The sequence below is a fragment of the Euleptes europaea genome, chromosome 12, assembly GCF_029931775.1.
Source record: "Euleptes europaea isolate rEulEur1 chromosome 12, rEulEur1.hap1, whole genome shotgun sequence".
In the NCBI taxonomy this organism is placed as follows: Eukaryota; Metazoa; Chordata; class Lepidosauria; order Squamata; family Sphaerodactylidae; genus Euleptes; species Euleptes europaea.
In genome coordinates this window covers 25,132,260-25,156,689 of record NC_079323.1, presented here as the reverse complement: position 1 = coordinate 25,156,689, position 24,430 = coordinate 25,132,260, and the positions used below count along the sequence as shown (strand labels likewise).

General features: G+C 44.7%; 1 protein-coding gene across 2 annotated transcripts in view; it reads right to left on the bottom strand.

The window, feature by feature from the left end:
• FRY (FRY microtubule binding protein) overlaps positions 1-22,058 on the bottom strand; it is a 205,419-nt gene extending 183,361 nt beyond the window's left edge. The window contains exon 1 of one of the 2 annotated variants that reach the window (XM_056858510.1): positions 21,854-22,058. In XM_056858510.1, coding sequence (XP_056714488.1) covers positions 21,854-22,058 — 205 coding nt within the window. Of the gene's footprint in view, positions 1-3,590; positions 3,731-21,853 lie in introns of those variants that run through there. The other variant, XM_056858511.1, reaches the window with a different exon arrangement.
• Positions 22,059-24,430: the final 2,372 nt, after the last annotated feature.

Genomic DNA, 24,430 nt, shown 5'->3' with positions numbered 1-24,430 from the left:
TATTTCAAGAGTAGGCCTCAGGAATCCATTTGTATACATGATCTAGGACCTTAATGACGGGACATACAAATGTGCTGAACAAGGGAATGGCAGCTTCAAAGTTAAATGAGATCTACCATTGTGTTACTTATCCAGTCAGCTGATCAGAGAGGAATGAACTACCCCTTATCTAGCAAGAACCCCTTCAGATTCAGTACAGCTGGGGTGGAGCACAGAAGTTGTATTTTAGTTCAGTGCATTCATCAGTGTTTGCCTTCAAAAAGATCTTCAATATTTTAATTTTTTTATGTAGATGCATAAACTACAAAGCACACACTCGTACACACGGTGGACCAGTCTCAGAATTATTGTGCTACTAAATACCCTGCTGGCTGTCCCCAAAAATATAACACATGAGAATGGTTGCACAGAAACCTACCACATGGAAAGGTAACAGGATGTGTTCCAGGTGAATGATTAGTTGGACGCCAGCCATGCTGAGACAGTAAGCGTGATAACTGAGTAGCAGTATCACATTTTAAGAGGTTCTTAGATCACAAGTTGGACACCAAAGCTTTGTTTGCACATTTTTCCAGGGAGCTAAGCTGTGGCTACTACACTACACCCCTCCCCACTTAAACCAACAGCTGTTGTTCTCTTGCACGTTGCCCTCCCCACACACTTATGTCCCCACCGTGCTCAATGAAAGGCCACCCCATCAGCAGCAACAAATTAAAGCAAGCATGTAAAGAAAGCAGACAGAAGATGAAAAGAAAGCTGCTCCAAGTAAAGGTTTCAACTTGCCCACCTTGACTTTGTTCCTCTCATTTTGCAAACAACAGTTATAGCCGTGTAACTAAACTCAGGTAGGCATTACTGTAAAAGTAGGTTCCCGCTCAAGAATCAGCACACTCATCAACAGCTTTTCAGACAACTGACATCTAAATTTCACCCCTGCCATAATCATTTCTGAAACCCTTAAAAATAAATCTAAGGTCCTTTGCATATATCACCTTTGATAAATGTTTGTTTTAATCACCAAGGTTTGGACTATCACCTTTTCCACTTGCAGACTGCATCTCTGCCCATGGAGGAAGAATGACAGCAATCCCCCCATCTAAAGTCACCCCCCCCCAGTCTCCCCTCCATGCTGTTTCCAAAGGTCCACTGATCCCAAGGACATGATTTCAGAGGTACAGCAGACTGGAGTCAGAGAGAAGAGGTTGGGAAATTCTTCTTCATTTAGCACAGCTGTGCTAGTTAGGATCCAGTCCAAAGTCTTTTAGGTTTCAAGCAGATAAACCTGGCAACTAGCTTAAATAAATAAAAGTAGACTGATTACATTGTCTCTTTCTGATAAGCCTACCTGGCCCTGAAGAAAATATATGTTTGTCTATGATGGTAGGACAGAGGGCAGACTCTGAAATCAATGTAATTTTTCTATGATCATTTGCCCTATGTTGAAAAATATGCATATACAACCTTACTTGGAGGCTTCTAACTGAAGTTTTAGCAGTTTAGAGCTGTGCCACTTCTAAGCACATTTTAATTGAAAAACTACAGAACCCGATAGAGAACAATCTGCTACGCAGCAATAAAAGATGCCACTAATGTCCAATTATGCTGTAAAACTTAAGGCAAATCCTGTACTATTAAGAGGACATGTTAATGAAACACAGCATCCTGACTTCAGAATATTCTAAGTGAATGAGAATTGGCATTTTTCTCATGACAAAATCTCCCAATTTTCAATTCCCCTTTCGGAAGTCACTATAAGAATAACAGAATCGATATAGCATCCTCCTGACCTAGATGGCTCAGGCTAGCCCTATCTCGTCAAATCTCAGAAGCTAGGTAGGGTCAGCCCTGGTTAGTACTTGCACGGGAGACCACCAAGAGAGTCCAGGGCCACTACGCAGGGGCAGGCAATGGCAAAACACCTCTGTTCCTTCCTTGCCTTGAAAACTCCACGGGGTTTCCATAAGTCGGCTGTGACTTGACAGCACTTTACACACACAAATACATTACACACAATATGCAAAGTGCTTCATGCAGTGTGTTGTCACATTCATCTTTACAGCAGTTCAGTAAGGGGTAGGCCAGTGTTATTACCCTTATGGGGCGGGGGGGCTGAAGCTGAGAGACGGTGGTTTGACTAAGGCCATCTAGTGACCAAGGTAAAATTTGAACTGGTAACCAGCTCACTCTCTTGCTACTCTAGAGGTTCTTATTATTGCACTAGATAACGTCTACTGTTATGCAGGACCACAATATTCATTCAAATCAATTAAAAGTAGCTCACAAAACCAAAAACGGACATTTACTCATTTATGCTCCACATACTATATATTCTAAAAGTCAAAGAGGGGGGAACTGGGCTAAATGAAAACTACTGCAGAGCTAAATTCCTTGGTCACTTTATGTTTATAGTCAGCAAAAAATATTCTGAGAAGTCTTTACGATCTATACGGTGATTCAAAATTACCTGAACGAAATGCCTATAAATGTCATTCACACAAAGACCATGATACATTAAGACTCCGATATTATTATATTGCTTTTTACAGTAACTGACACCTCATCAGAAAAAAATAACTTACATCCATTGTATGATCTAGCTATCGGATTACTGATACAGGAGTAATGAGTTATTAGGTGCCTGTGTTTTTCCAGAGAGAGTGTACAGTTTAGAAATTGGCAGAATCGGACACTCTTTCAGTTTGCTGACGTAAAGAGAGGCATGAGCTGGCCACAATTTTTAAATGAAACTTCACGTTACTTAAAATTGGATGTGACAGTCTAGATAGGCCTGATTAAGTTCACAAACACCCTTGATATCTGCTGATTATATAACAACCCTCCCAAAAAAATCCTAAACCAAAATGAGATGCTACAGAGGACAATGGTGCATCAGCAGTATTAAACCCCTGCAATACTGGATAGCTCTGACCTCATTTGTTTACATTCTGCAGATTTCCTATTTGGTTTAGAAAAAGCAGTCAGCTCCTTCAATGAAAACATAACTGAAGCAACAAAACCATAAAAATAATGCGAGGGGGGGTGACAGTGGTGATAGAAACATGAATACGCAGCTGGCAATCACTCCCTTACACCCTCCCATTCTATTATGCTGAATAAATGTGAGTAGAATGGAACAGGATTCGTACAATTTTTCCTATATCACCTATTTGCAACTAACTGCAAAATATTATAGGGCACTGCTAAATCACTGTCATAAAACGGTCATACTAAGAATTACAAAATGAAGTAAGATCAGGCAGAAGTATCTAAGGAGAGAAGAGTGAATTCCCTACCATATTCCAGAGATAAGAAGGAGGTAGCGATCAATCCCCAAAGCAACCTAATTTGCTAATTCAATCAAGGATAATCCCATTACTATGTATCATTTAAGGGACTCGTTTAAATCTCTAAGTGTTTGATTTATTTTTTTCTAAACAGAACAGAATGGGAACTCCTGCCCTCCCCCCCCCCAAAAAAAAACATCACTTGGTTCAACTGCAAAAAACCCAACAGCGAAATAACGCAAGGTTGCCTTTGCTGCAATCAATATCCAGAACCACAATTTTTTTTTAAAAAAAATGCTCACTCACTATTGCTCCAGGATTTCAGCAAATATTTTATACTGATCTCAAAGAAGCCTGAATCCTGCTGGCTGGCCATGTCTGCGGCATACAAAGAAGCTTCCCAGCCGCTGGAGTAGCAGGTACTTTGCCGGCTAGATGTGACTGTCACCAGTTAGTGATGTAAACGAAGGGGGTCAGGAGAGGAAATGAAGTCTCTGCAGGGCTGCCTCCTTCCGCTCCTGAGAGGTAGCTGCTGCTCTCCCGGCAAGCGGCAGCCCCCCCCCCTCCAAAAACACACACAAAAACACACCCTTAGGAGATGCTTGTCCCCTGGCTCGTGCTTCAGCCCCCGCCCTTAGATTGTTTTGCAACGGCAGAGGCAGCATCGCCCGGGGGGCTGGATTGCTTTCGGTCCAGGGCAGCAGCTCCCTGGGCGAGCACCGCACAGGCTCTCTCTCGTCAGCCTGCCCAGAGCTGGTGCATAAACACCGTCCCCTTGCAGGATGCCACCGCAGGCGATCGGAAGGACAAAAAATGCTTCTTCCTGCAAGCCCAGGGAACAGCTCCGCTTGAGCCGCAGCGGCAGCCAGCTTCAGCGCCCTTCCCAAGTTCTGCCAGCCTTTCTAGCACAAACGACTTTTTTTTTAAAAAAAAAAAGACAGACAAAGCTGGAGAGTGGGTTTTTTATTATTATTTATACCGGCTGGTCAGCTGCCTCCCTTCTCCCAAGAACAACAACAGCGCCTAATTCGGCACGACTGCATCATGCTGCGGTAAAGCAGAAGCTGCACCCATCCAGTTCGCCCGGTGTGCAATGACGGAGCAATCTCTCTCCCCCCGCCCCGGTCCTCTTCGCAGCTGCCTTAGTTGTTTGGGTTCTTCTCTGCCAGCACCAGACAAACCGCGGTGGCGGCTGATACCATTTTGGTCTTGAATCGGATTTAAAGAGACAGCGGCCGGGGCGATAGAGCTCATTACAGGCAGCGTCTTTGCACACTGCGCCAACCACCGGCGAGAACATCCCAGAGCAAAGCCTGACCCCACAACCCCTCTTGAACCAAAGTGCTGGAGCCTGTCCTGAAATCAAGGGGTCCAGAACCCTAATGGTCCCTACTTTCGATTCTGGTTTTTTTGTTTTAGCAAGTTGACCTTTACTACTGAGCGGTTCCTCAGTGGAACAGGCTTCCTCGAGAGGTGGTAAGCGCTCCTTCCCTGGAGGTTTTTAAGCAAAGGCTAGATGACCATCTGTCAGCAATGCTGATTCTGCGACCTTAGGCAGGTCATGAGTGGGAGGGCATCTTGGCCATCTTCTGGGCATGGAGTAGGGGTCACTGGGGGTGGGTGGGGGAGGTAGTTGTGAATTTCCTGCATTGTGCAGGTGGTTGGGCTAGATGACCCTGGCGGTCCCTTCCAACTCTATGATTCTATGACTCTACTGCTGCTGCTTATTTACAGTCAGGGTACTAGATCCTCGGATTTCCAAGATGGCTTCAGAACAAAAACTTTAATTAGGCTTGAAATGTTTGTTTTGTCAACCACCTCTTCCTTCAAGGGTGGCATATCCTGTTTTCCTCTCCTCCTGCTGCAAAATAAGTTAGGCTGACAGTGTCTAGCCCAAGGTCACCCAATGACCTTCAGAGCTAGGGATAGAATCATAGAGTAGGAAGGGACCACCAGGGTCATCAAGTCCAAGCCCCTGCACAATGCAGGAAATTCACAACTACCTCCCCCCCCCCACACCCCTAATGACGACAAGATGGCCAAGATGCCCTCCCTCTCATCATCTACCTGTCACAGAATCAGCATTGAACCCAGGTCTCCCTGACACTAGCTCTAACTACTACACTACACTGGCTCTATGTTGTGAGCATTGGCTGGATCCCTCTCTGTGAAGTACGTGGAATCCACAAGAGGTGCTATGTATAGGACTGCACATCTACATAGCTATTTCAGTAGTTTGTAGTAGTGTGCATGCACAAACTCACACTCTCACGCATGCAGCTGGCTCCCCTGTATGTCAATATGCCTATTGCTATCCGTTTTAATGCTAGTACCGTTTGACATCCTGGGCTCTTAAAGAGCTCCACATGTTCTTCATTGCTGCCTCTCACACTGGGATGCCCTCCCAGAACCACCCACATGACACCACCTCTCTCTCTCTCCCTTTTCAAATCCTTCCTTAATAATTTTCTTCCATTGTCTCTTATTCTTATCTCAAACTAAGCCTAAAACATATTTCTGTACTGGCTCATATTCATCCCTTGTCTCTCATGACCCCAACTCTTCTCTCTTAGTCAACGTTTAATTGGAAGCTCATTCGAACAGTGGCATATGTTTTTACTTGTGAAACCTAAAGAGCTGGGTACATTGTTGGATTAACAACATTTGCAAGTACTAAATAAATGAAGATACCATGCTTCATACCTACACTGTTTTGGAATATCAACTAAAGCCATAGGACTTCTAACAACCACAAGTACCAACCCAGAGCTTTGCATGTACACAATGCATGATCCGATGTACACAGGAAGCTGTAAATGCATAGTTTGCTCCATTCATTTCACTTGAAAGAATCTGCTGCCTTCACTGAAGTAGGCTGCAGCTCAGTGGTACAGCATCTGCTTGGCATGGCAAAGGTCCCAAAGGTTCAATCCCCAGCATCTCCAGTGGAAAGGATCAGGCAGCAGGTGATGCGAAAGACTTCTGCCTGAGACCTGGGAAAGCCACTGCCAAACTGAGTAGACAATCCAGACTTTGATGGACCAGTGGTATGATTCAGTATAAGGCAGCTTCATGTGTTCAAGTAGGCAGAAGTGTTTTCATAGGTGGAGGTGCTCCAGGCACACACACACCAAAGCTTCCCTATGACCACTTTCATCTAGACCAACCTTTTTGAGTCTGCGGGCACATTTGGAATTCCGGCATGGCATGGTGGGTGCAACAGCAAAATGGCTGCCACAGGAGTCAGAGGCAACCACAAAATTATTGCCACAGCTTAGCTTCAGTAACACAGTGTAGATCCTTGTGCTGTGGTGGCAGCAACTGCCAAAGCAACATTTTAAAAAATCTGCACAGCCAATCAAATCTCCAAAAGTCAGTCAGAAGCCTTGCTGGGCAAAAGCCCTACCTGGCCCCACCCACTTCTAAAAACACTTGGCGGGTGCCAGATAAGGTGTCAGTGGGCGCCATGGCACCCACAGGCACCACACTGAGGACCCCTGATCTATACAGCTGCTACGTATGGGCGATTGCATCTCAGTTTACTGACATGCTTGGCTCTCAGAACATTTACTTAGAAGTAATTTCCATTCACTTCAGTGCGACCTACAGTGCAATCTTATTCTTCATGTGGGAAGTGCACAGCACCAAGTCTCCCACAATGAACAGCGCAAGCAAAGCGCTATGCCACAAAATAGCAACTTGGCCCTTCATTCTCACTGGAGTAGTCCTTGCTCACAGTGTTGAAGACTCTGCCTCAAGCAGAAGTAGCAATGACATTCCCCAGCCCCCAGCAAAAAAACAACAACAAAACAGGTTGGAAAGCTAGGCATTTAGTGAGCTGGAAAGGGGAAAGGCTGGCCAGGCCTAGTTCTGCCTCCTTGTCCCCTTCCCATGCCTGCCCTCCAGCAGCATTGGTCTCTATTAGAGTTGCCAACCTCCAGGTGCTGGCTGGAGATCTCCTGCTATTACAACTGATTTCCAGGCAATAGAGATCAGTTCATATGGAAAAAGTGGCCACTTTGGCTATTGGACTCTATGGCAAGAGAGTCAGGGTGGTGTAGTGGTTAAGAACGGTGAAAAGTGTTCCGTACTTGTTGCTATCATTACCTTTGTGGATTGTTAATTTATTTGTACCTGGAATACCCTTGTATATACACTTATTAGTTTGGATTCTGTATTCTGCTGCACATTTACTTGTTCTTGCTCAGTTGTCAACATCTGTGGATGTGCTCTTGTGAAGTTTCAGAATACAATTGTTAGCATATGCTGCTTTTGTGCTTTATTAAGTCTCACACAAGTACTTAGTTTTGATTCCTTAACCTCCAGGTGCTGGCTGGAGATCTGCTATTACAACTGATTTCCAGGCAATAGAGATCAGTTCACATGGAGAAAGTGGCCATTTTGGCTATTGGACTCTATGGCAAGAGAGTCAGGGTGGTGTAGTGGTTAAGAACGGTGGTTTGGAGCAGTGGATTCTGATCTGGAGAACGGGTTTGATTCCCCACTCCTCCACAGCAGCAGTGGACGCTAATCTGGTGAACTGGATTTGTTTCCACACTCCCACACATGAAGCCAGCTGGTGACCCTGGGCTAGTCACACTCTCTCAGCCTCACCTACCTCACGGGGTGTCTGTTGTGGGGAGGGGGAGGGAAGGTGATTGTAAGCCAGTTTGACTCTTCCTTAAGTGGTAGAGAAGTCGGCATATAAAAACCAACTTTTCTTCTTCATTGAAGTCCCTCCCCTCTCCAAACCCCACCCTCCTCAGGATCTACCCCCCAACATCTCCTGGTATTTCCCAACTCGGAGCTGGCAACCCTAACCTCTATGCAGGTGACACTCACCACAGTGATACCATGGCTGAGTGGCAAGCAGGGAGTGGGGAAGCAGCAGTCCAGGCCAGCCTATGCTGTTTCTTACTCAGCCTAGAGAGGACACTTAAATGCCTTCCCTCCACTCATGAACAGCAGGACTGAACCTTAAGCAAATGCACTGAGGACTATAGTTTTCCCTTGGAATACAGTTCTTCTGGTTCCGGTCAAACACAGATCAGCACTTTTATCATTAATTATTTACCGAGTGGCCCAAAATACACCAAAAATAAATTTAAATGGAAACACACTGCCAAGTCAGTGCTTAAATGACATTGAGATCAGTGAAGCTGAGGGTTAGGACCAAACACAGTATGAAACACATCAATTTCAGTGCGAGTGGTTTTTCTACATAAAAACAGCTCCAAGAGAAAGTAGTTTTAAGTGAAGAAGTGACTGGGCATATATGCTTAATCCTTTCCCACCTGCCACATTAATGCTGCAGCCCCAAGCTTTCTCCCTCCCCGCAGTGAGGTTCCAGATTGGCATGTGCAAAATGAAACTTACGTCTGCAGTCCTATGGGGAGGAAACACAATTAGAGGGAAGGAAGGGCAGGAAGTGGTCACGCACCCAGCCAGCCCATTGCTGCTTCTCCCCTGAAAATCCTCTTTGTTTTTGACATTTGTGTAAGAACCATTTTACACTGGCCATTCCTTTCAAGTTAATGTTATTAGAACGAGGTAAAGTTACAATCCTAAGAATGCTTACTTGGAAATAAGCCCTACTGAAAGCTCTCTTCCTTTATGGGTAGCTGAGGCAATATTTCTCTCACGGCCTGCAACTTCCCTTGCCTATTCTTATTGCAACTGACAGCCTTAAAATGGAGGCATTTCTCCATAACTCTAGAAAACTTTAAGCTAGCCAAACCACTAGACCTGCTACAGAATCACAAGCTATGTCCTGGAAGCACTCTTTATGTACAGGCTGGTCGATCGTTAACTGCAATCAGCTGTTATTGCAAAGACTTTAAAAACATTTACAGTATCTCATAACAAAAAGATAAGGATCAAATATGCAAGCAGTATTTATATATTTAATATTATTTATGATAAGGGTTCCTGCGTGCAGTTACCATGCCCTGAGGAATTCTTTCCGGGAATATTTAGCACCGTACAAGTTTTACAGAGCTATGAGTACAACCTGGCCCTTCAACTGAATCTCAGAAAGTAATCTTGCAAATCAAGCATACCTCAAAGCACTGATTACCATGAACATCCAAAGCAAAAATGCTACAGAAAAAGCCCAGACATTCACTGAAGATTGCAAATCAACTGAGTTAAAGGGATCCCCCCTTTTAAGTAAGCACGTGAAAGAGCCCCAGTTGGACGTACTGTTAATTATAGTGAAATAAGTCAGCTCATTTAGGATCAAGATGCTTCAAATCACACCCAAACAACAGAATCTTACACATTTACTCTAGCTGTCAACAGGCAAAACAATGGCTGCTAACAACACGCACAGGGCCAAGCAAGCATCATCCAAGTACCACAACAGACACCCTGTGAGGTAGGTGGGGCTGAGAGAGCTCGAAGAGAGCTGCAACTAGCCCAAGGTCACTAGCTGGCTTTTACAGTAGAGGGGTTTTTTTTGGGGGGGGGGCTCCTCATAGCATCCAGTTTGGATATACTAAATGTGGGGTGGAGGGCTCCTCCCAGCATCCAGTTGGGATGTACTAAATGTAAACACCCCAGCACTGGCAAAGCAAGCAAAGGAGCCCTGAACACTTGGCGTTCTGGCATTGCCACTTGAAATGCAAATCAACAACGGCACCTGAATTGAATTGGGAGATGGAGAATGTAGTTCTGAAACAGGCAGTCGTGCCCATACACATTTTTATTTCCACATTATCCAAAAATCAGTCTTTGAACATTTACTGCAGCTACATGAAAAACCAAAACATACCATTTAAAAACCCTTTAAAAAAAAACTCAATACTTGTGAACTGTAGTTGCTAACATTTAAATTACATGTACCGTAGTTTCGCCTCACCATTTTGTCTCTTTTTTTGGTTTGTAAGAAATGTGTGACTGTGCTGCCACCAAGCGGCATTACATACTAATCAAAGGCGAAAGAAGAAAAATGGGGAAGAGGGATTAACTCCCGTGTCCTCTATGCCTGGGCTACAAATTTATGTCAACATCAATGCATAACAAGGGCAGGACTGCAACAGCTGCTGTTGTTCTCCTAGAAAGCAATAATTGGCAGCTATGAAGCCATTTCTATTTGTTGTCTCCTTAACTGTCAAAGGTAACTGACATATTTCCATTAAAAAAAAAAGAGTCCAGCCTTTAGTTTGCATGACTTCTGGGAGGCAAACAGATGCATCAACAGAGAACCTTGCAGTTATTTTTAGTCACAAAAATGGACATCTAAAGCCTAAATTGAAAGAGTCACACTCTCAATGTGAATTTTCAAGGTAAGAACAAAAGAAGAGCCCTGCTGGATCATACTAGTAGCCCATCTAATCCAGCATACTGTTTCATACACTGGCCAACCAGTTGCCCTGGAGGGTCAACAAACAGGGCAGAGGGGTCCCCTCACATTATCTCCTAGCACTGTATTTAGAGTTTTGCTGTCTCTACATATGGAGGTTTCTTTTACTCACCAGGGCTAGAAGTCATTGATGGTCCTCTCCTACACGAATCTGCCTATCCCCCTTTTAAAGCCTATACTTCAAAAATAATAATGTTTCGAAAGACAGAGTCTAGGGTAAGGCCTAATTCTCTGGATCTCTCTATACTGCTCAAGACAAACAAGCATGCAGGGATAGGGTTGCCAGCTCTGGATTGGGAAGTTCCTGAAGATTTGGGGGCAGAGTCTGAGGAAGGCAGAATTTAGGATGGAGCTCAGCAGAGATGTATTTCCATTAAGTCCACCCAGGGAAACTGTAGCATGGAGATCAGTTTTAATTTCGGGAGAACTCCAGGCCCCATCTTGAGGTTGGCAACCCTACCCTAACGCCTCTGCATCAGCTGTGAGTAGGGTTTCCAGCTCTAGGGTAGCAAATACCTGGGGGTATTGGGGGTGGAGCCTGAGGAGGGTGGGGTTTAGGGAAGGGAGGGACTTCAGTGGGGTAAAATGCCATAGAATCTACCTTCCAAATGGCCACTTTCTCCAGGTGAACTGCTTTCTATCGCCTGGAGATCAGTTTTAATCCCGGGAGATCTCCAGCCACCACCTGGAGTTGCATGGCCGTTCTTAGTTGGTGGAGCGATTTGTCTGGTTAATTCCGATAACGAACGAGACTCTGGCATGCTAACTAGTTATGCGACCCCCGAGCTGTGCCTGTGACTTAAATTGTGCTGTTCTACTTCGGGATCTGCAATATGAAATTGACATGTACTATATTTCCACTGAGAACACAGCAGTCTGACCGGCAATCCACGTCTGAAATTGGGACCACGTTGCTGGGGACTTTTGATTGAGCATTATAAGATCCACACACAGTGGACTTGTGGAATGAGATTTATGTAACATGATTGGATCCTTTCTCTCTACACTTTTTATTTATGTCATCATTGTTATTTTGTTGATGTTGAATTATTAAGGTAAAGGTAAAGGTCCCCTGTGCAAGCACCGGGTCATTCCTGACTCATGGGGTGACGTCACATCCCGACATTTACTAGGCAGATTTTGTTTACGGGGTGGTTTGCCATTGCCTTCCCCAGTCATCTTCCCTTTACCCCCAGCAAGCTGGATCCTCATTTTACCAATCTCGGAAGGATGGAAGGCTGAGTCAACCTTGAGCTGTTGGGATTGAACTCAGGTCATGAGCAGAGCTTGGACTGCTGTATTGCAGCTTACCACTCTGCGCCACGGGGCTCCTGTTGAATTATTACAATAGATATATTAAGTAACTAGTCGAATTTCTTTTGGAGTGTGGTATACCTTTTCCTATACTGCTTTGTATTGTTACCACCTGGAGGTTGGCAACCCTAACTGTAAACCTGTAACCACTGGATGGTTGCCAGCACCCAGTACTCCATGGAGGGTTTTGTAGTCAAGTCACTTCCTCCAGCCACTCAGAAATCAGTTTGAAGTACAGTAATGCACAGAATGCAGGGTCCCAATTCTTCTGGATCCCAGTGGGATTGGACCAGCTACTCAGTACATGTAATCACACAGGCAACATACATGCCTACACATACACACAGAAAAATACGGGGGAATACAGAACAGAGGGGGAAAAACAACTTTCCTCAGTCTCCCACATTTAAAATAGAAACCCTTATAAAGCATTCAGCCACACAGAAGAGAAGTGGATGGGACCAGGTTTTTTAAAAAGAGTAATTTGGCAACTCAGCCTTACAATGTCTTCAAGTAGTAAGTCATTAAACATATGACGCCATTATAAATGCCTTTCACCTGCACTCTACATTCCTTCTTTGTTCCTATTACAGGAAGCGATAAGAAAACAGCTAATCATCCTTTAAAATCTCCTTCTTTGTTCCTATTACAGGAAATGATAAGAAAACAGCTAATCATCCTTTAAGATCTACTGGCTTATTTTCATATAGCATTAATATAAAATAAACAGTGCAGACTATTATGCAATACTATTACTATTCAACCTTGCATTATTGGGCCCGGTGTTAACAACAAAGCCCTGCTGCATGACAAAGCACCACCTAGCCCCGCCTACAATTTTTATATGAAGGCACAAATTATTTCTAACTCCACACTCGTAAGCTTTACCATTATACTGAAGAAAAGGGGAGGTTCCAAACAACATACTCCCTCTCTTTTCCAATTAGATTTGCAGCTGTGCATGAATGAAGGACAATTGTATGCAAGCACGGCCTCCACCATTTTATGTAGGAATCTAGCAGCCCAATTAACAAAGCATCTCTACTTTACTTTAAACCACTGACATCAATGGAAATAATTCAGCTTGTATCCTAATACTTCAGTTTAGCTGGGATGTTGTTAAGACTATAATGGATGTTAATATCTCAACACAGGACAGTGTTTAGGGTTACACTGTTAGATGTGCAGGCAACTGGACAATTAACACCTAAGTCGTGGCATTTCCATATTCAGAGATCCTGTACTTCCAAACACCAGGTCCTGAGAATAGGAATGGGCCTTCACAAGCTGCTTGTGAACTTCACTGGGGCATCTGGCAGGCCACTGCTGGACACAGACCCTCTAGACCAGGGGTCCTCAAACTACGGCCCGAGGGCCGGATCCGGCCCCCGGAGGGCTTTTGTCCGGCCCGGGGACCGAGAAAGCCAGTCCCCCCTTGCCCCCCCCAGAGCTTTTCTGGGCTTCCTGGCCGCATGCGCCCAGCCGGAAGCCTCCCTCCCGCCCCAGTCGCCCCCTTCCCTGCTCCCTCTCCAGCCCAAAACCCCCTTTCCTGGTGGGAGGAAGAAGGCGAAGGGGGCGACTGGGCGGCGCGAGGCGGCAAGACGCCTTGTGCGCCGCCCAGTCGCCCCCTTCGCCCTCTTCCTCCCACCCTCCCCGGCCCAAAACCCCCTTTCCTGGGCGCATAAGGCATCTTGCTGCCTCGCGTCCCGCCGGGTCACCCCCTTCCCCCTCTCCCTCCCAGCCTCCCCGGCCCAAAACCTGCTTTCCTGGGCGCATGAGGCATCTTGCTGCCTCGTGCGCCGCCCAGTCGCCCCCTTCCGCCTCTCCCTCCCAGCCTCCCCAACCCAAAACCCCCTTTCCTGGGCGCATGAGGCATCTTGCTGCCTCGCGCGACGCTGGGTCACCCCCTTCCCCCTCTCCCTCCCAGCCTCCCCGGCCCAAAACCTGCTTTCCTGGGCACACGAGGCGTCTTGCTGCCTCACGCGCCGCCCGGTCGCCCCCTTCCCCCTCTCACCCTCCCCGGCCCAAAACCCCCTTTCCTGGGCCCAGTCACCCCCTTCTCTTCCGCAGCATGCCCCACCGGGAGACTTCTCTTATTGCCTAGCTTTGTGGCCTGGCCTCCTCTAGCTCCATGCAGAGGCGCCTGGTCCTTCGGGGCCCTCCACGATGCAGCCCAACGTGGCCCTGGCGTTCCTGTTTTGGCCGCAGTCGGGCAGCGTTCTCACGGCTCGGGGCTCTCTCTCCTCCCGGGGGTATCCTTGTGGCCTGGAGGTAATTGTAGGGGCCCCTTGGGGGGTGGGTGGGCATATCTCCAGGGAGAAGAAGAAAAAGACTTGTGGCCATTTATGCACAGAAGGTTTTGCCTTGGGTTTGCCGCTCTCCATCCGAATTTTCCCCATCCGAATTCTCAGAACTCAAAAGTAAGCTCCCCCCACCCCCGGGCAGAGTTTGGAGAATTCGGATGGGGAAAATGTTCATCTGGAGAGCAGCAAATCCAAGGCAAAACCTCCAGTGCGTAAATGGCCTTGGTTTTTACATGCCAACTTTCTGTACCACTAAAGGGAGACTCAAATTGCCTTACAATCCCCTTCCCATACTTTCCCACAACAGACACCCTGTGAGGCAGGTGGGGCTGAGAGAGCTCTAACAGAGCTGTAACTTGCCCAAGGTCAGCCAGCTGGCTTCATGTGTAGAGGTGGGGAAACCAACCAGGTTCACCAGATTAGCCTCCGCTTCTCACGTGGAGGAGTGGGGAATCAAACCCAGTTCTCCAGATCAGAGTCCCCGCTCCAAAACGCCACTCTTAACCACTACAGGGGGAAGGTCCTGTCTTGCGAGGAGGATGCTTTTCCGGAGAGCCCCCTCGGCCGCCACCTTCTCCCCCGCACACGTGGGGAATTTGTTCATATTTTTTTCAAACTATAGTCCGGCCCCCAACAGTGTTTGAGGGACAGTGAACCGGCCCCCTGTTTAAAAAGTTTGAGGACCCCTGCTCTAGACTGTCCCACCAATCAAAGAAGCTCATCTGGTAGGCACATGAGAAAGAGCCTTTTTGGTGGCAGCCCCACAGTTATGGAACAACCTCCCCAGGGAGGCGTGCCTGCCCCTTCACGTTTGATTTTTAGGAAGCAGTTGAAGACAACTTTTATTTAGGACTGCATTAGACTAATTTAGTTTTTTATTTAATGGCAGTCCTAATTGAGATTTTAAATGATAGTCATTTATGTGTATTTTATTTACACTGTAAGCCACCTTGTGTTCCACAAGGTTGAAGGGCGGCTAATAAATGTTTTAAATAAACAAATTAAATAAATAGTATACACAACTAGAAGCATCTTTGGTCTTATTGAGTAGGGTGCTTATGTTATATTTGCCTAGACATTGGCAGCAAATAAAAGTGTATTGGCAACTCCCTATTTTCCCTTCTGGCTTCAAATATTAGCTCTTCAAGGAGTTCTCTCTAAGAATTAGGATGTTCAGAAATATTTTATTTAAACATTTACATTCTCCTCTTCTATAAGCTCAGAGCAGCTAGCAACAACAGTTTAAAAACCAATTTGACAACTAAAATCCAACAATAAGTACTGCAAAATCCACCTAATCCACAATTCTTGTACTAGGATTCCAGTAATATGTCATATTATCTCATAATACCTGTGCCCTGCCACACTATCCAAAGTGCTTTTGAAAAAGCCATGTCTTACAGGCTTTCCTAAAAGTTAAAAGTGTTGGGAAGCTGATGGATCACCTCTGGGACACCATTCCAGAATTGTGGAGCTACAGCAGAAAATGCCTGCCCTCTCAGTGAAGTGAATTGAACTTCCTTACAAGACAGGATTAACCATCAGTGATTTCTGAGAAGATCTGGGTTCGTGGTTCACTGTGTTCACTATGCCATTTCAAGATGGAGGTGAAAGGAATGTTCCACCATGTCACACCCAAGTCTAACAGGTCAAGAGGATGGATCAAGTCTAGCATGCTTTCTGATGCACTAGTATTCTATGTGCCAAGAGGTGTCAAACCAGAAGGAACATTCAAACATGAAAACCCATATAGTTATACCTGAGAATTTCTTACCAATATTGATTGTATGGTAGAACAGTATTCAATAGTACCAAGGTTGCTATCACAAACCGGTAACCTGCTGCCTATCTAAATTAAGTTTTTTCTATTATGAGTGGGTGTGTGGAACTGCACATATCTGAGGCCACTCATAGGGCAGAAAAGCAGAAATTGATGGGATACCAGAATAAGATAGTTTGTAGTATTTGATGACTAGGGGTTGAGGAGTAGATATGTATGATGACTAGGGTTGCCAAGTGCCCAGTGGTAGCGGGTAAAATCTCGCCAAACCACCGGGCTGCCCGCCGACCAGCTGAGGGCCGGCGGCAACACATGCACACACATGCGCACGCTTCACACATGTCATTTCCAGGTTTACCCGGAAGCGATGCAGACGCTCTGGCAACCTCAGCTAAAACTCTATGGAAACCATATGGAAACTCTATGGAAAACTCTATGGAAACACCTGCCAAAGCAGCCATTTGCTCCAGGGGAACTGATCTCTTTAACCTGGCGACCAGTTGTGATTCCAGGAGATCTCTAGCCACCACCTGGAGACTGGCAAAACTACCCAGGACTAGAGTCCAATGTCCCTGCAAAGGCAGTCTGACTACCAAGCGCAGGACATTATGTGTGGGATAGACAACTACAAAACAATCACCTGGACAACTGTTTGTTTCCTGGGTCAGAGTGGTTTCAAATGTTAGTGGGTCATGCAAAAAGCCTGTATTCATTCCTGTTTAACAGCATGATTCTGAAAGCCCATATATTTTTAAGCCCTACCTGGGATTTAATGGCCAAGATAATTCAGAGGCTCAACAAGGGTATAATAAAGTTAAACTCTTGCTGAGAGACAAATTAGGATTTCCACTTTAGAAGACAGATTGCTTTAACACCCTAGTAAAAACTATCTATTGATTTTATCCAGGCCTTCCTCCAAAGAGTTCAGGCGAGCATACATGGCTTTCATCATCTCCATTTTAACCTCATAACAACCCTGTGATATAGGCTACGGTGAAAGACAATGACTGACCCAAGGTCAACCTGCGATCTTCATGGCTGAACAGAGATTTGGACCCAGATCTCTCCATCCTTAGTCCTGTACTTTAACCACTATACTATACTTTTATACAAAAGCAAAAGATGATGTGCCCATATTAAGCAGCACAAAGTGCTAGAATCTGACTCCTATTACAAATGGAAGTAACCAATAGCTCTTCATCTGTTGGTGCAATTTTTATTAGGGCCTGACATAAATAATTAGTCTCCTTGTGGCTTCTCCTTTGGATCATCTCACCATTTACTGGTTTTAAATGAAGGAAGAACATTTTATATTTTGGAAAGACACTTCAGAATATTGTTCAATGTCTATTATTAGAGTGCAATGAATTGTATTGCTGGTTTGGTAGTCTTAAAATCAAGCACAATATAGAACCAACTGGTTTCATTATCATTCTGAGTATAGTCCCACTTACAGCTTTATCTTGAACTCTGGAAGTGGAACTTACATTTCAAACCCCTTTGCCATCCTTCCCCTCCATCATCAGTGGCATAATGTTGAAGCTGGGGTCTTCTTCAACTGAGATGGGGTCCTCCTGTTCAGGGTCATGACTAAGCCGGAACTACATGCAGCCCCCGTCTGAGTTTCCGGGCAGAGAATGCAAGTTTCCCATTGCATTGACACTTAGTCATACTGTAGCATTTCATCTTCAAGAGGTCACTTATAGGTGACCTCTACCTGAACCTTTTTGTAACTACAGGTGAACATTACTCAGTCCAGGTCAAGGCAGTCACTCTTCTGTTCACCAATCTAATGAATAATTAATGAAGGATTCTTTATTGTATGTTCCTGATTTCTTTAAGGTGTCTGTATAAATGCATGGCCCTAACCTGGATGGCCCAGGCTAGCCTGATCTCGTCAGATCTCAGAAGCTAAGCATGGTCAGCCCTGGTTAGTACTTGGATGGGAGACCACCAAGAAATACCAGGGGTGCTGTGCAGAGGAAGGCACTGGCAAACCACCTCTGTGAGTCTCTTGCCATGAAAACCCCAAAAAGGGGTCGCCATAAGTCGGCTGCGACTTAACGGCACTTCATACACACACATAAATGCATGCTATAATGCGGTTATTATGACAATAAAGGTGTATGTATTGTATGTTCCAATGGGTTCTTTATTGTGTGTTCTAGCAGCCTGAATATTCTTGTCCCATATAATGTTTGGGAATCAGCATATATACCTATTTTCTTACAGAGGGCCAAAGTGTCTTCCTGTCATTTTCAAAAATAAACACTTGAGCATAACATCAGATTTTACATTACTGGGGAAAGAGATGAAAAAGAGGCTTAAAAATGATTTCCAAAGACATACACATACCCTTGGGTAATGTTGAAATAAGCTTCTCTGTTTGAACGCTCCAACCTATCTGAATAGCACTGTGCACGACTACTTTATCAATGAAGAAATATATTCCTTGCTTCACATCGGCAATCTCAAGACACAAAATGGTTCTAACTATCAGGTTATCATCTTCTAGTGATGGGGCAGTAACCACCGGAGAGAACAGGCATTACACCCATACCAGTGGATAAAGAAATATTCCTCTATATTTCCCATTCATCACACCATCTTTACCGATTTAAATAACCAATGAGGCTCATGGGACACATGTCATGCTTGCAGACCACAACTGCTTAAGGATACTTATTTTGTCCCACAATCATTTTCAAAATGTGCCTTATGGAAGTAACTGTAAAGTCAAAATAATCTGGTACAAGTATGAAACATGCTTGCTGTTAACCTCAAAACACCTTCACTTCAACTCATCCATCTTATTCAGCCATCTGACAATTCTGACATATGCCTGTACCCATTTGGGGGGATATTTCCACGCACAGGTTGTTAAAGCACTTTTCTCGATGCACAATCAAAGCAGGTTTAGTGTTATAATTCTCACAGTCTCTGTAATAAAGGCTACTTGTCTAGTCCCCCCAGGTTCAATAACATGATTGTCATGCAAGTTACTAAATACAGGAGTAGAGAGTGTCACCTGAAATCAAATTCCAGGCTATGGGTACAACAATCAGATTTTAGAATTACAAAAGACATGCTGCAAAGGATGCTGCAAGTTCTTTTATTGGATTGTGTCCTCTACCATCATGACTTTCAGATGTCCCGAAGTATATATTTTATTAATTAAGTCTCTAGATGCACTGACCCTAGAAGCTAAAATGACTAAACTGAGGCTGTCGTATTTTGGTCACGTCATGAGACGACAAGAGTCACTGGAAAAGACAGTCATGCTAGGAAAAGTTGAGGGCAGCAGGAAAAGAGGAAGACCCAACAAGAGATGAATTGACTCCATAAAGGAAGCCACAGCCTTCAATTTGCAGGATCTGAGCAGGGCTGTCAAAGATAGGACATTTTGGAGGACTTTCATTCATAGGGTTGCCATGAGTCGGAAGCGACTTGACGGCACTTAACACACACACACAAGTCCACTGAAGTCAATAGCCTTAGAAGCATGTAAATCTGCACAGCATGACACAGTTATGTCAAAACTTGGTAGCCAGGAAAGGTGGAAGAAGAGATGCATGCCCTATTGAGGTGTTAGAATTGGGTAAAAATAGAGGCAGAGGGAGGAGGAAGTCAGGGTCACTCACAGTGGCTTTACTCCCAACCTCATGCTTTCAGGGTCTCTTTCACACAAACCCTATACATTGTCCATTCCTCAATTTTTACCACAATTCACATACAGGTGTGTATATGCAGGGTCAGTGCACAAGCCCCAATGAACAAGTAAAGTTTGAAAGAAGAGCCAGCGGGTGCCTCCACAATCCTGTCCCCCCCCCAATAAATGCATGAACAAGGTTATAATGGTAAAAAATAAGAGCAAAAGAGCAAAGACAAAGGAGTAAAGGCTGTTATAGAAATAATGATACTTTCTTTAAAAAGGAAAAGGGAAAAAATACAAAAGAGACGGCTCCAGCAGAAATGAATTTAGAACGTCATAGTCAACACTGCCCTCAGGAAGAGCTGGTTCAGGCACTAAGACGTTTTAGAGAAACAGGCACACCCAATCACCTGACATTAAGTACTGAAAGAAAAGGGTAGGTAAAGAATGTGTGTCATGCACACATTTCCCATTGTATTTAGGACAGAGTTCCAAATGACACAGAAGATGAGTCTTTTTTAAAAGGTAAAGGTAAAGGTCCCCTGTGCAAGCACCGGGTCATTCCTGACCCATGGGGTGACGTCACATCCCGACGTTTCCTAGGCAGACTTTGTTTTACGGGGTGGTTTGCCAGTGCCTTCCCCAGTCATCTTCCCTTTACCCCCAGCAAGCTGGGTACTCGTTTTACCGACCTCAGAAGGATGGAAGGCTGAGTCAACCTTGAGCCGGCTACCTGAAACTGACTCCCGTCGGGATCGAACTCAGGTCGTGAGCAAAGCTTGGACTGCAGTACTGCAGCTTACCACTCTGCGCCCCCAACTATTTAAGCCCCCAGCTATTTAAGGCAGAAATGTCACATGTCTAGGAAATCTCAATTTTCCTGGCAGGCCTTTTGTCTTTCATATCTTTTTTTGACCTGCTTCAGTGTTCTCTCAAAGCACATCTGCTACCATTTGAAACGTTTTGAGGCAATGGCTTTATTTTGATAGATCTGAGCCCGGCCCTGCCCAGGAAATAGAGCAGGGCACAAACTGAATTAAATAAATAAATAAATAGATCTGACAAAAAGTTAGCATCATGGACTAGTCAACATGGACAAATAGGATTCTGGAGTATAACTTAGCATGATTTCACATTTTTTGGACCAGTAACACATTGCACTGATTCATAGAAAAGTACTTTCACCAAGAAAGAAAACAGATTCTTCATGTGGTATTTTTTTGAATATATCATCAAAAGATAGCATTATTCTCACTGCAAAATGCATCTGACAAGTAGAGTTGCCAGGTCCAATCTTTGCAACTGGAGGAAGGTTTCTGGGGCGGAGCCTGAGGAGGCCGGGGTTTGGGGAGGGGAGGGATTTCAATGCCATAGAGTCCAATTGCCCGTGGCCATTTTCTCCAGGGGAACTCATCTCTATCGGCTGGAGATCAGTTGTAATAGCAGGAGATCTCCAGCTAGTACCTGGTGGTTGGCAACCCTACTGACAAGTGATCAAACACTTCTGTTCAAGCCCATCTGGAAGCATCTTAAGCAGGTACAATTGGAAGCAAGTCTCATTTTATTCAGTGAGATTTGCTGCCAGGAAAGTGGTTAGAAATTACAGCCTTAATATTTTAAAGTAAATTATAATTTCACAATTGAAATCTACGGTTACTCTTGTTCTGAAATATCAATCAAGCTTGAAGGTCAAACTAAATAATTACTACCAACATTTTCTAGCTCCGGTGCAGAGCAGGAATCTAAAGCATGCGTTTCAGAAACATGTGTGTTAATTTGTGGTTAAGCAGAAACTAACAGCTCAGTACAGGAAGGATTTATATATCCTCCCCTATGGAAAAAAAACTTCAAAGGAGATATTACAATCATAAAAAAACAGAACATGGATACTGCTGTCAAACCACAGCAACACCTTTTTAAAAAGTTCATACTATGTGCAGCAAAAGTGTTTTTTGTGCAACTACATTTCAAAATAAGGAGAGGTTTCCGTTTCTGCGATTACCATAATGTTATGCTAACTGTATTCTGCTATGTTGCAAATTTTGAACTGTGTATAAACATCATTTAAAAAAAAAAAAACTAAAGACACTTGACTAAGTCAATAATTTCAAACACCAAAGAAATATGTTAAGGATGTATAGCAGCGGCATCTCCTACCTGGAAAGAGAGGAGGTCTTTTCTTGGGCCGCCTTGGATGGATAGGTTCTAAATTCCTAATATTTCTCTGATATTTTCCTTTGAGGTCATTTCCTAGGAAGAGTTCTGATGGCAGACTACTCCGTCTCGTTGATTTATAATCATTCTGGTATGAACTCAGTTTACACTTAGTCCTGGAGTTAAGATTGTTGTCATCAATTGCCATTGTAGCACACGCATCGGAGAAGCTGTCCCCAGCGTGGAAACAAAAGTGCAGAAAACAAGGAAGCTGAGCCAGAAGCTGACTGATGGAAACAGGCTCCGACAATTTTTTTTTGTTCTCATGCTTAGCAGAGCACTTGTTTGGTAAGTTTAGCAAATGGATAGGCGTGGGCAAAAACAGGTGTAGAATTACTACAAAGCCCCTCCTTTCAAAAGTCAAACAGCCCAGGGGAGGAGGTATAGTGAAATCATTACAGCTAACAAAGGTTTGTGAATGACTGGGAAGTTTTCAGCAGACTTTGGCTACAGAGCCAAAACGTTGCTTTCAAGAAGGTACAGAACTGCCTGTTTCACTGAAAACCTTGCTGCACTAAGAAATGAATTTTCTAATTACCTTAAGGAGGGACATATTGGAATAAATACATATATGCTTGCAATTCTTTTTGGGTGCAAATGTGTGCTTTGAAACATAACTGTTCTGACAGGAAACCACACATTTGGGCAGAAGGAAAAATAACATTCTACTGAACAGAAAACAAGGATGGGATCATAGAACTATTTTAACAACCACGGTAAAACATCAAGTCAGTGTGTTGCAAAGGCCAAGGCTGCTGTTCCTTTAATATCAGTTCGATCAGCAGTATTAACGAGGTGTTGTTAATTCATAGTTCTATCCCACAAAAAATGTCCATAACCGATTTTTACATATTTAACCACTAGTTAATGGACAAGGCATTTTTTTCTGGTTAACTGGAAATGTTACTCATAATGTGTGAGAATAATGTGTGACCCCCTTCCACAAGGTCACCCTGCCCACACTGGGGCTCCTTATTCCTCAGAATTTGGGAAAGTGGGAAAATGCTGGCTGAGGACTGAAGTTCCCTCCTTTCCTCCTCTGGAACAGCCTTCTGCCTCCTTCTTTGGCATTGTGCTGCTCCCTTCTTTCCCAGTCTGTCTGTGAAGGCTGCCTTTTATTTCCCTCTCTCGTCTTACTCCCGCCTCCTCTGTCCTTGAGGAGCCAACCATCCACCCCTCTCTATTCACCCAATAGCCCCTACACCTGAATCTGTCCCAGCCTCACCTGTTTCCCTGGTCTAGGTATGCCTCTTCAATCACCTGCTGGTTGGCTCCTGTAGATTATTTTGCCTAACTTAGGCAGGCAGCCTGTTCCCCAATGCCCTTCCTTCCCTCTGATGGCTGCAGACCAGGTAAGCATCCCAGCTACAGGACCATTGGTGGGGGGGAGGTTGAGTCTGGGCGTTGGCTTAGGTCCAAGTACAATGCTTGATGTGAATTTAAGATGCATTGTAGATACCTGTGTGAGATACAGCAGAGAGATCATTCATGTAGCCCCTGAATTGTACTGTTCAAAACTTCAGCAAAGTGATATGGACAGAGATTTCACATTAAATGTTTCGGCACTGTTTTATTCAATACTCTCTTCAGCCTTTTTGCATCATGACCAAATGTTGTGCCAGGGGCTGTTTTTGCTTGGGGCAAGGGTTATTTCAATAATTTCTGTAGTCAAAAGGCCTCTGTGGGGCACGACAGGTGGTGAAGCGCCAGATGCTGGGATGGCTTGCCATGTCGACATGGGGCCCAGTAGCTCAGCTATTGAACCGGGTTGCACCCCCGGTTCCTTGGGAGTCTGAGATAGTGGAAGGTGATGGTCCAATCCCAGAAGCAGTACGCCACTGTTTGATGGAGCTAGGGGTGGAAAATAGGGATCAAAGAGCCATACGGGGGGTTGGATGGGTCCTCCTGACAGCTCTTAGGGAGATTTTGGACCGCTGGCAGACTACCCAGAAAAAGGTTAGGAAATTGCAGTTAAATGGCAGCATTACAACTGCAACAAGCACTCTTGCTGGAGGCATTGGAGGGAGCCCAAGCCCAAGGAGAGGTGGCTGACCTTAGCTGTTTAGTATGCCCATCTACATCATAGGCTAGTAAAGGGAGCCATACCTGAGGACTGACGCCTGTATTTTCCATTAATTTATTGGAATAAGGGAAATATATGAAGAGGACGTGCCCTGTTGGATACTGGGGCTGAGGTGACGTTGATATATGGTAACCCTGATAAACATGGAGGAACACATCCCCAAGAGCAAAGGGGTAGGCCCAGATAATTGTAGGGCTGATGGGAATTGGAGGCAACATATTCCCCATTTATTGTTTTCAGGATTATGAACTGAGCTCGAGCTTTCACTGAGGGGAGGCTAAGTTCTGCCTTCATAAGGGCTGCTCGTGTTCCTTTTGGTAAAGCCAAGATGCGCCTCATGAACATATTCTGAGTGACTTCCAAGTTGGATAAAGCTTGTTCTTTCCACCCCCGTATTTCAATGCCATTGAAATAAGTGAGGAATGATCTTACTAATG